This window comes from Lygodium microphyllum, chromosome 3, assembly GCF_053477565.2.
Source record: "Lygodium microphyllum isolate KBCC chromosome 3, Lygodium_microphyllum_v1.1.10, whole genome shotgun sequence".
Taxonomy (NCBI): domain Eukaryota; kingdom Viridiplantae; phylum Streptophyta; class Polypodiopsida; order Schizaeales; family Lygodiaceae; genus Lygodium; species Lygodium microphyllum.
This window is the reverse complement of record NC_141137.1, coordinates 31,913,742-31,924,959: the sequence shown is the minus strand read 5'-3', so window position 1 is coordinate 31,924,959 and position 11,218 is coordinate 31,913,742. Positions and strand designations below refer to the sequence as shown.

Below are 11,218 nucleotides of genomic sequence, written 5' to 3'. Positions count from 1 at the left end.
TCCTTAAAATGTGAAAATGCTTCGGACTTCAAGGCCAAGAAATACAACCGTTTCATCCTGCTAAAATCATCAATAATTAGCATAAAATACAAACTCCCTTAAGGAACTTCGTTCTCATGGGTCCACATAAGTCCATGTTGAAACAAGCTCCAAGGGCTCCTTAGCCCATCGTGAAGCCTTGCTAAGAATAGCATCCCTATGCCGTTTGCCACGAATGCAAGATACTCGCTCCAATCTCTGGTAGCCCACTTACCAACTAACCACGAGCTACCTTCCAAAGGTACTTGTAGTTGAGGTGGCCAAACTAAGTATACCAAAGCTTAGTCTGAGTCTATGAAGAAAGAAGAAGATAAGAAAAGGCAAAAGAAAACCACATCTGGTAGACTCCATTCTCCTCATCTCCTGCACAAAGAACCTATCGAGATACACCATCAAGAACTTAGAAGGAGTCCTTATCAAACTCAACTATCAAACCAAGAGCACAAATCTTGCTCACTGAAAGGAGATGATACCCTAGACCTAGTACATAGAGCATCTTTGATATGTGGGCACCACCTTGCCCATTCAGAATCAGATGCATATCACCCTTGCCTTTGATGGGGACCCAAGAATTGTCACCTATAGGAATTTGCACATGCATCAAACGCATACAAGCAATCCCATCTAAAAAAGGAGTCATGTGGTAGGAAGCGCCACTGTCCACAATCCACTCACGAGACGATAGGACCATCATCGTTGCATCAATGGCCGTCGGAGGAACATTCTCTATCACCTCCAAATCGAGAAAGGCGGTCGATAAAGGAATAGCCACCGCTCCAGGGTCCTTTGTAGTCTTCTCCTTCTTTGTGTCCTTCTTGTCCTTATCGAGGCAATCTTTCTTCTAATGACATGTCTTGCCTAGATGTGGCAATTAGACTCCTCGGCTTTGTCCTATTTGGACTTCACCTCCTTCTTCTTATTATTATTGTTCTTTCCCTTTTGTTGAAAAGACTAACCAATCGAAGCCTCTCACTTAGAAGCGTTCCGACCTTTGAGTTGTTCCTCTTGGTCCAAGACCATAGCAACCAACTCCTTCCACTTAAGGGTTTCTGTCTATCCTAAAGTAATCAAGGTGGAGTAGAATGCACTAAATCAAGGTAGTAATTGAGAAAGAAGAGTTATCGCCATGTCCTCCGAGGTAATCGCCTTCCATGTGTTCTCGAGCTACATTTGCAATTGTCGAAGCTTGTTGGCATGCTCCCGCATAGAAGAAGACTTGTTAGGAGTCAAAGTCCTCATCTCAACATCCAAAGACACCTACTTCATCACGATCATCCAATTGTACAATTGATCTAGTTCCAACCATCTCTTCCAAGCCACGATCAAGTGCTCAATCTAAGCAGACAGCTAGAGTGCGAGAGAGAGAGAGAGAGAGAGGAGAGAGAGAGAGAGAAGAACAAATGCAAGCATTCAATTTGTCCCAATGTGCATGTATCTTCATGAACTCGGCTTTCTCATCTACATAAAGCTTGGGGGCATTACAAGCTGTAGGACGCTCTATAGCCTCGATCACTAGCTCCGCCAAATCATAAGACTCCAAGATGGCAAGCATCATTATACGCCAAATGCGGCAGTTTTCCAGCAACACAGGGACTGTACGGTCCATAATAGCCTGAAACTCTACGTCAATTTCAGTCGACATTGTAAATGGAATGACTTGCACAAAAACAAGGCCATTCCCCTCTAACTCCACACATGATGCCGATGCTTGCTAGGGCTTCCTTAGCTCATCCCCCCCTAACTCCACACATGATGCCGATGCTTGCTAGGGCTTCCTTAGCTCATCCTCAAGAAATTTCACCTGCCGAAGGCAATGAAAACTCAAAATCTGCTTCAAAAGGCTGAACACGCAGCCTTTTCTCCTTCACCAAAAACAAGAACCTGCAAAAAACAACTTCGCTCCTCCGCGCTTCACCTATTCACCTCATGCTCAATAGGCTAAAAACACCAACTTTTGTCATGAAGAATCCTCCCGATCAGGCCTGCCCACAATCAATTAGCCCTTCCACACTGCTCCGATACCATGTTAGACAAAGTGCAGTGAGTGCAGAAACCTATAGGCAAGACTGAAAGACAATGAACACCGAGAGAAGAGGTAGAGAGAAAAGAGATAGAAGAACGCAGAAATCTGCAGTCAATGAATGCTGAAAAGAAGAGGGCAGAGAGGTGCCTATAAATAGCACAAAAGAAAGCAACAAAATAGGCCGGTCGGCCTGCAAAACTGGCCAAGCAGCTGGCAGCCTCATAAATGCAGCCAACTAGCTGCACACAGCCCAACAAATCAACAATCTGCTGTCAAGCTGCCACGTGGCACTGCCCCTGCCCACAATCAAGTGCCTGTACACTATGACTACTAATGCCCAAATAACTGACATGAAATGCGTAAACCCACCCAAGCAAACTGACAGCACCAACTGTATCCTAAGAATGCTAGTCCAGGGGCTGACTAATCTCTAACAGGGATTTACGGGGTCGTCTTTTTTTTTTTTTTCCAGGGTCAGGAATGGGCTTCATGCTGACAGTGACAGTAACGGCTAGCACGAGGGTGCAGGAAGGATAGTACAAGTTCTGTGCTGGAAGGGTGGGCACAGCAGAACAGTAAGAGCCCACAGGTTCGAGGCACAGCCTTCGTACTACAAGTCAAGCACGTGACTCATTGGGTGAGTAATCCTAAACCCAGAAGCAAACCCTCCACAATCTTCCACAAGAGGTCAGGAATGTGGTTTGTAGGTGCATGGTCCTTGGTACAGCATAAGCCCCATGCAAGTTTCTGCAGGGTACACATGCATTCAGGGCAACATCCAGGGCAGGTCACAGGCACAGAGCAGGTCACACTCGAGTTGTAGACCTGCATCAAGAGAGAGAATAGTTCTGTTCTTTATGCAGCCATAACAGCCTTTATGATCAGCTGCTTCTCATCATGACCAAGCTGCACATAGATTTCATTGATCAGGCAGTGGAGGCCTTGGGGCCCAATTTGGAAGAGGAAGACATTATTCTGAACATCCTGAGCTGCAACTAAGACGTAGGAAGCATGTCATTGATGCTCGGGTTGTGGAGCAACTACACCATCAGCTAAACAGCCTCAGTCAATGTCTTATGCCCAAGCTATTAGCCAATCAGATGCCTCTCAAGACTTGGATTGGAAGCATTTGTTGGATGTCACGAATATGTATAGCACAACTAGAATAATCTTCTAGACTTTGATGAAAATGATGTTTTGGATACTTCAGTGGATACAAAGATGGTGCTGCAATCTTTCTCCTCTTTCCATGAAAGAACTGTGATTTTGTCTTTCATTGCTGAAATCCCCATAATATCCTTGATAAAGCCATGGCTTCTGATATTTTGCAAGAGGATGTGTTGAGGAGATTTTTGCAGGTCCCAAAGGGTTCTATGAGGTTATGCTTAAATCACCTCAACAATGTGATGTGCTTTAGGCGAGCTTCCCATCCTCTTTGATCTAAAGTTAGTGCATGTTGTCCGTTAGCGGCCAATGATCACTTTTGTCTGATGCCATGACTAAGATTGGCAATGTTTTGGTCCCTCCAAGCATACATACAGTAAATAGAAACAGATTGTGCATGCTTTGGGATATCACTCCGAAGTGCCCTGACTGGTTGCTCATTGATTGTCCAGGCATGCATCCTCTTAGGTTTCATTTGAAATGGGGAGCTTTTGTGGGACATTTCCTCTTGTGGAAAATTGGGTCACTTTCCTATTATAGTACAGTACCCCAAAAAGCAGGGAGAAGCTCCTCATTCGAACGATGTATCTACTATGCAACAGGATAGTCCTGTTTTGGACTTAAATATGGATGCTCAGCTCAACACCAATAAAGGGAAAGGTAAACAACCTGCTTTGTCCTTGTATGATGCAGATCATACCTGGCATGATGTAAATAATAAAAAGGACAAAAGGACTGATAATGTTTTGCAGACTGGCTCATTGATTGAAGCGCAAAATGCTTTGCTTACTTATGTGGGGCACAAGGAAGAACTTCCTACTTAGACCCTTGATGATAGAGGGACATCTGGTTGTAAGTCCACCTACAATTTGAGGTCCCCTAGGGAGTCACCCCAAAATCCTCCTAAACTCTTACCTTTAACAAATAGAACAAAGTGGTTACCCCTTGGGATCACAATTATCCCCATCACACCAATGTGCGTGTAGATCAGCCATCAACCTCCAATATGCACAGCAATGGGAGAAATGCTTTTGTTGTTCTAGCAAGACTTTTTGGATGATGATATTCTTGATGCTTTTGGCAAAGGAGGCGAAAGGGAAGCAGCTTGAGCCTTGAGCTTGATCTTGGTACTGATCTTCATGAAGTTAGCTACATGGAATGTTCATGGTGTTTGTTCTCATAGAAAACAGAACACTATGTGGTGAATCTTGCATTCTAATGATTCACATACATCAGCCCAACAAAGCTCAATGTTTGTAAAGTTTCAGAATATATAACCCCAAATACCTATGGTCAAGAAACACCATGATCCAGTACAAGGACCAAAATACCATTAAAAACATGGTGCTAAAGTATATTTAGAGGCAAGTGGAGCAAAGTAGGATATTGCAATGTAGACATCCTTGAGTCTCTTAATCTCAACTTTGGTCTCCACATATTGAGTATCCCCATATAATTTGAGTCCCTATACCACTCCTTGAAGCTGCTCTTTCTATAAAATGGCTACCTCAGTCTTCCCTTGAGGCAAATGTCGTTGCAGCTGTTTGGGTCTATGGGCAATATGAAGGTTCTCATCAATACTCTGATATTGTTGGGCACACATATTTGTCAAGATTTCTGGAAAGAGGTTTCAAATTTACAAAACAAAGTTTTGGCCTGGAGCCAGAACAGCAAATAGAGAGGCCGAAATGTATGTCCACTTAATCCTTACACAAAAGATGCCTGAATTCATCTACACAACACATTTATACAAAGTCAAGTCCAGCACAGAATCTAATACAGGAGTTTAAACTCAAAAGAGTAAGTATATCCAACTATTCAACACAATTTACAAATTAGACCTTTACAAAAAAGATGCTCGAATTCCAAAATAATGCATTAAACAGCGTCTGTACTACCACAAACTAAAGCATAAGAGTTACAACTCCCAACAGTAAGCAATGTTCAACTCCACGCACTATCTTTCACCATGCTTGCAGCTTGCTATAATGGAGAAAACTAGCTTCAGACAATGGAAAAATAGTTAAGAGACACTTGTGGAGCACAAGGGCTGAAGGAGGCTGAAAATTGTGGAACGAGGATCGCAACTATAATTAGGAGGCTGCTCTCCTAGCAAGCCTCTGGCATGGAAACTTCCCTATCTCCTCCCTCGCTATGACTCTATTTTGGATTAGTAACTGCCCAGGCTGCTCAAGTTGCCTCCCTCCTCTAGGCCTCGAACATCTCTCTAGTGAAGAATCACAATGAGAAAGTGGTAGACAGTTGACCACACCAAATGGTCCACTTCACACTTGTCAATACAGTTGAGGGTCAATTGAATAGCTCTTTCTGTCACTTGCAGACACAAATTATTACACCTGATTGATGTCACAGCTGCTGATTTCTCTGAGGTCAATGCTTTTGAAGAAGATCGGTCCAAGTTTGTGGAAAAACTCTCTCTGCAGTGAGCAAGTCCTTGCTCAGTTCAAATAGGGAGCATTGAGCAAGTTAATGAACTTCTTTATGCAAAGCTGAATCTTATATAGTCATTGTGTTCTTCCTTGTTCTAAAAGGACAATTGCAACCTTCAGGAGAAACTTTCTTCCCTGAACCTGCTCACTAGACAAGATGGATCTTGCACATTTCATCATATTCTTGCTTGGTCTGAAAAGATGATCTCAAAAGGATGCATAACTCCATCCCATTGAAAGGGGCGGAGTACTTAGTTGTAAGAGTAGAAAAAAGCCATGAGAACAATTATTGGTCACATAGCTTTCCTGCACACAATTAGGAAGATAACATCAAGAAAACAGCAAGTAGAATACTATGGCTCGGAAAAACTAAGCCAGAGAAGAGGTCAAAGCCAGAAAGTGGAAGGTTGCTAAGGCAGGAAGAAGGAAAACAAGGGTAAAACAAACTAAATACCAGCACAGGTGCACATGAAGTTAACAGCACAAACAGGTTGAAGCACTGGTATAAGTGAGAAATGGATGACAAGTTACTTCATTTTTGTATAAATGTTTCTCAAATTCCAGGCAGTGTATTAATAACAACCTGCTTGTACCTCATTAATACAAAATCACTCATATTTACCTCTAAAACAGTATCTCCTAGCTGCAGTTTTACTGCACCACTGCTGTAAATACGTAATTTTCCCATGTGACCAGCAGGAAGCTTGTCCAAACTTGTAGAAGCCCCACTGCTATCGGTCCTATTTGAGCTGCTGGCTCCAGAACCACGACCTAAACCTTCTAAGGCTTCCTTGGACATGGGCAAGAATGAAGGAAGCTGAAAGAATAGCAGCCTATCTTCATCACTTTCCTTCTGCAAATACCACATGCAAGGCCAAAATCTTTATTACTTCTCAATAATAATCAATCTTTCAGTAACATCGTTTTAGAAAAATCCTCACCATTAATTCAAGCTCATCTGCAGCAGGAATAGCATTCTCATCAAGTTCTTGAGCATTAGCTTCTCTGAACTCCTCTTCTGGCATGAACAAGATAACTTACTGTTTAGTGCATGAACCAGACGCTGCAGAAGCATAACAATAACGTATTGAAAAAGCACAATATCACCACAGACCAATGGTGCCAGGTCTTTGTAGTGGTAAGGTTATTGGATAATACTTGGAAAGGTCCTGTGAAAGGAAAACAGAAAAAAGGTTTGTTTCATGAACCCAAACAGGACCACTCAGAAAAAAATTCACACTAAGTTGAAAATGTACCCAGGTTTCACTCAAATCTTTCTTAAAAGTTTCATTCTTTTCATCCATTCCCATGCCATCATCTGTTTGACCTGTATGGAAAGAGAGAACAATTAAGACTCAACTAGAGAAGTATAAATTGCAAAACTTCATCTGCTTGGAGAAAAGTTCAAAGTTGAAATCTCCTCAAAATATCCGGGTAAAATCAACATTCATATTGGACCTTACAGAGTAAGGGTTTTTGTGTGTAGCATGTGTGTGTCGGGTTTCTAGTTTGAGTTTAAAAAGTTACCCTTGAGCCACTTTCTAAATTGAGGTTATGTTGTGGTCAAAATTTGGGATCCTTGGTCTTCTTTGAGGTTCTAGGTCACCTGTCTAGCTCACTTTGATCAGCTCCTTATGTGTCAAGGTGCTCTATAGTCAAGATATTTCCAATTTTTTATTTTAAGTACAACTTTAGGTTCTCAAGGATTGTGAGGTGGTTTCACCCTTGTTTTAGCTTGCATTCACATCTTGTGAGTTCTTGCCACTATTGGTTTTTCCTCCCGAGAGGCAACCAACCCTCGCCCCTTTGAATGGATGTGTGTGAAGGACTTCTTGTGGACTTGATCATGAAGCCTTGCGTAACGCAAGAACTGACACTCCAACTTGTAGAAGATTGGTAATCTAGGTAGTGAGATAATGTGCTGGATAAAATGGAAGTATTTGTCAAGCACCTTATTCAAGAAGAACATGACCTAATCGTCATCTAACTTTGGGGAGCCAATGGTGGCAAACCTAGTGAGTAACCGCTGATATTCGGCCAATTTGACTTTCAGATCATCCCCTTCCTTAATGGAAAACTCCTGAAGCTCAAAATCAAGATTGGTACATCGAGTACAATCTCGTGCTGCATAGCGGTCAATGAGATGACTCCAACGCTCAAATGAGAGGGGGAAATGCTGTAAATAAGAGTGAAATTTAGGAAGCAACCCGTGCATTAACTCAACATTGGTTATAGCATTGTGGGCTTAGCACTTGTTGCATGAAGTTCGACCAAGTGGTGAAATTCAACCCATTAAAACAAGTCTTATCCATGAAGGCATTCTTGGCCTTGGCCATTGCAACAAGAGCGGTGGTGCTAAGAGATGGAGAAGGTGTGTAATGTGGATAGGGTGAATAGGGAGAATAGGAAGATGGAGTGGAGTACACTTGGGAAGTAATTCCAGAGTGCCACCATGCATACGAGAAGTGTGCATAGCAGATCTAAATGTGGGCAAAGGCGGATTGGATATGGGCATAGTAAAAGGTGGAGGGCTAGAGACACAAGGAGCAGTGGATAGGAATCCCTACGTAGGAGTGACCCAAGGAATGTGTCATGACAATCCATAAGTAGAGGATGGATATCCTTGCATTTGAAAGGTCATGTGGGGGGTTGTGAGTCTCCGAGGGTAGTGAGGGGGATGCCCATCACAGCCATCCAAAAGTGAAAGGATGTGGTAAAGTGGCGATAGGTGTAAGGTGGAAGGTACAATGTTAAAGGGTGCCATTCATCCCACCAAGAGGTGGAGGGAATTGAGGGTAAGCAGATGATGGAATGGAGAAAGAGAAACTGCAAGGAGCGGAGATGGAAGATCCAACCCCTAGTATGTTTTGAGAGGAAGTAGAGTGTAATCCAAGATTTTGAAATAAAGATGTGAGGAGATCTACTTCAAGAGGCTCCTCTATTAAAGCTAACATACTGGAAACCATCCAAATCTTGCATACCAAAAGGAGAAATAGAAGAGGGTTTTGGCTCATACAACTCGAAAGGATTATATGAACCTGACAAAAGGCCTGGTTGAGATAAAGGAGATGGATTGCGAGACGCGCCGAATATCGTAGTCTCTCCAAGATCATAGAGATTGTCAATCCCATCAATCGGTCCAGACGGAGTAATAGCACTCGTTGGAGAAGTGTAAACCGAACCATACGTAATACGCAAGTACTCCTTAAACTCTTCATCTATAAGATGACCAAAACGAGAAGAAGGAGATGGAAAAGGTGAAGGTTTGTCTACCTCCTCCTCGAGACCATAATGCCGGCGTCATAGGATCCAAAGAAGAATATTCCTAAGACATTATGAGTCAAAATTGAGTCACATGTGAGTCTCACATAAAGACTAACCTCCACAATCACCGTACGATACTCTTTAAAATAGCACCAGCTCTGATACCATATGAAGATATGCTAGGGTTTGCACTAAGAAAACACAACATGTACGACCAAGACTGAAATACAAAAACTCACACAGAGACAAGAGAAACTCAAACCCTAAACGCAAAACACAAAATACAAAAACTCAAAACTCAAACACAAAGAGAAAAAACTCTTAAGTGAATGAATGTTGTAAATGAATGTAAGAGTATATAGAATGCCCAAGGACAAAGCAATGCAGTATCAAAGAGTGACATCCATCGGAGATAGATCCCAAGCGTTGTGACCACCAGTCAAAGTGCTAAAGTGCGGGGAACACCAAGCGTTGATCACCAGAGTGTCAGGGAACTGAGGCGACAATAGGAGAGGTATTTGTTGATATAGACGGTCTGTTGAACGGCAAAAACACAATTACTGCAACAATCCCCTAGTGGAACAGATGACATCAGCCTATTGCCTAGCACCAAATGCTGAAAACGCAAGCTGATCAAGTGCTATGATGACACAACAAATGGAGACCTCCAAACAGCAAGGGGCTGAAAACATGCCACCTAGGATTGGATAGTGATGGGCTGCAGTCGGTGATGGTTGGACAGCAAATGGTAGGTGGCTGATGGCTGAAATCTGCACGGTAGAGTGAGAAACCTGCACAAAAGCTGATCAAGTGCTATGATGACACAATAGACAAAGACCTCCAAACAGCAAGGCAATGGCGGAAAACATGCCGCCTAAGGTTGGATAGTGATGGGCTGCAGTCGGTGATGGCTGGACAGCCAATGGTAGGTGCCTGATGGCTGAAATCTGCACAATAGAGAGAGAAACCTGCACAAAAGGATAAGGTTGAATGGTGGGCAGCCTGTCTATTTACAGATGTTGAAGGGTGCCCCAAAAAATTAGGGTTTTGGGGTGAAACTCTCTCAAGCCGTGCACCCAATTTGCGTCTTTCATTAATTAAGCATGTTTTGGGGCTGTCTAAAAATGCTAATCAGCTGTAAAGCATGTTTTAGCTCAACATATCCATGGTGTATCTGATGGCAAGGTTTGTGTACTATGGTGATTAGGATTTTCACACGGTTACTGTGGTATGGGACATGATGGACGTTCTAGGGATCTTCTTTGGTAGCTGATTCCGAATAATAACTTATTGTATACTCCACCATGTTAATTATCAATGACCTGATACTCTAGAGAGTTAGCATTCTGCACATCATGGGTATGAGGCCTTTTTATGGCTTGTACATGAAGGGTTGTTTGTGTGACCACTTTATGCATGGTCTAATGGCACTTTAGTAGCTGATTGGCGACCTTGCATCATCTAGGGGGAACAATGTTTGCCAACCTCTTCTCACTCTAAATATGCATGTCTCTAGGGGCGCAAGGTGCGCTGATAGAGGTCTGCACTGAAATGATAGGATTTGTGGGAAGAAATACAATATGTATATGACAAACACAAAGACAAAGAACTCAGAAACTCAAAGAATGAATGAAATGATGAATCATTTACAATGGCGATACAATGGAGCCTCAAGGTCATGTCTCATAGACCAGTACAAAAGTGAGCAAAGATGAGTCTGATGATAGCAGCAGTATGACCATCTGCCCACCAAAACACGGGCTGGAGTGCAGAAAACAGGTTGCCATATGCCGTAATGGAGTCAGCAGCTGTTAGATGACCTTCAACCTGCAAAATGCAGATGTTGTAGCAGTGAAGGTCATCATGGACTGCAGGGAATCGGGTCACCAGCAGTATAAAATGGGGGAGAGGCTGATGAGAAGTGAGGATAGTCGAACCTCAATGAGGAATGAGTGGGAAGAAGGATGAATGGCCACAAAATACCCTTTTGTAGTGGATTTTAGTGCATTTCTCCTTTTGTGTGAAATAAAAGCCAAAAAATACAAATAAAGCCTTTCAGGGGCTGTTAATGAAGAGGTGCACTACAATCAATTGTTTATGCATGCATGATTTTGGTTGCTCAACAACATCCACCCCTAGAGCCTTGTGCTCCTACTCTAGATATGTTCTACAACTCTGGTTATGATATGGATTATGTTGCCCATCCATGAGGTTGAGCCTATTGCTTCTCTTGCATTCATGTGTCTTTGTGTTCTTGTCCCACGTGTTATTGCTTCCT

At 42.7% G+C, this 11,218-nt stretch overlaps 1 protein-coding gene across 1 annotated transcript in view; it reads right to left on the bottom strand.

Moving 5' to 3' along the window:
• LOC148038197 (uncharacterized) overlaps positions 1-11,218 on the bottom strand; it is a 72,675-nt gene that overhangs the window by 28,247 nt on the left and 33,210 nt on the right. Inside the window, exons 6-9 of the mRNA XM_087675380.1 lie at positions 6,933-7,003; positions 6,791-6,845; positions 6,618-6,694; positions 6,299-6,529 (exon numbers count right to left, since the gene is read on the bottom strand). Coding sequence (XP_087531506.1) covers positions 6,299-6,529; positions 6,618-6,694; positions 6,791-6,845; positions 6,933-7,003 — 434 coding nt within the window. The remainder of the gene's footprint in view (positions 1-6,298; positions 6,530-6,617; positions 6,695-6,790; positions 6,846-6,932; positions 7,004-11,218) is intronic.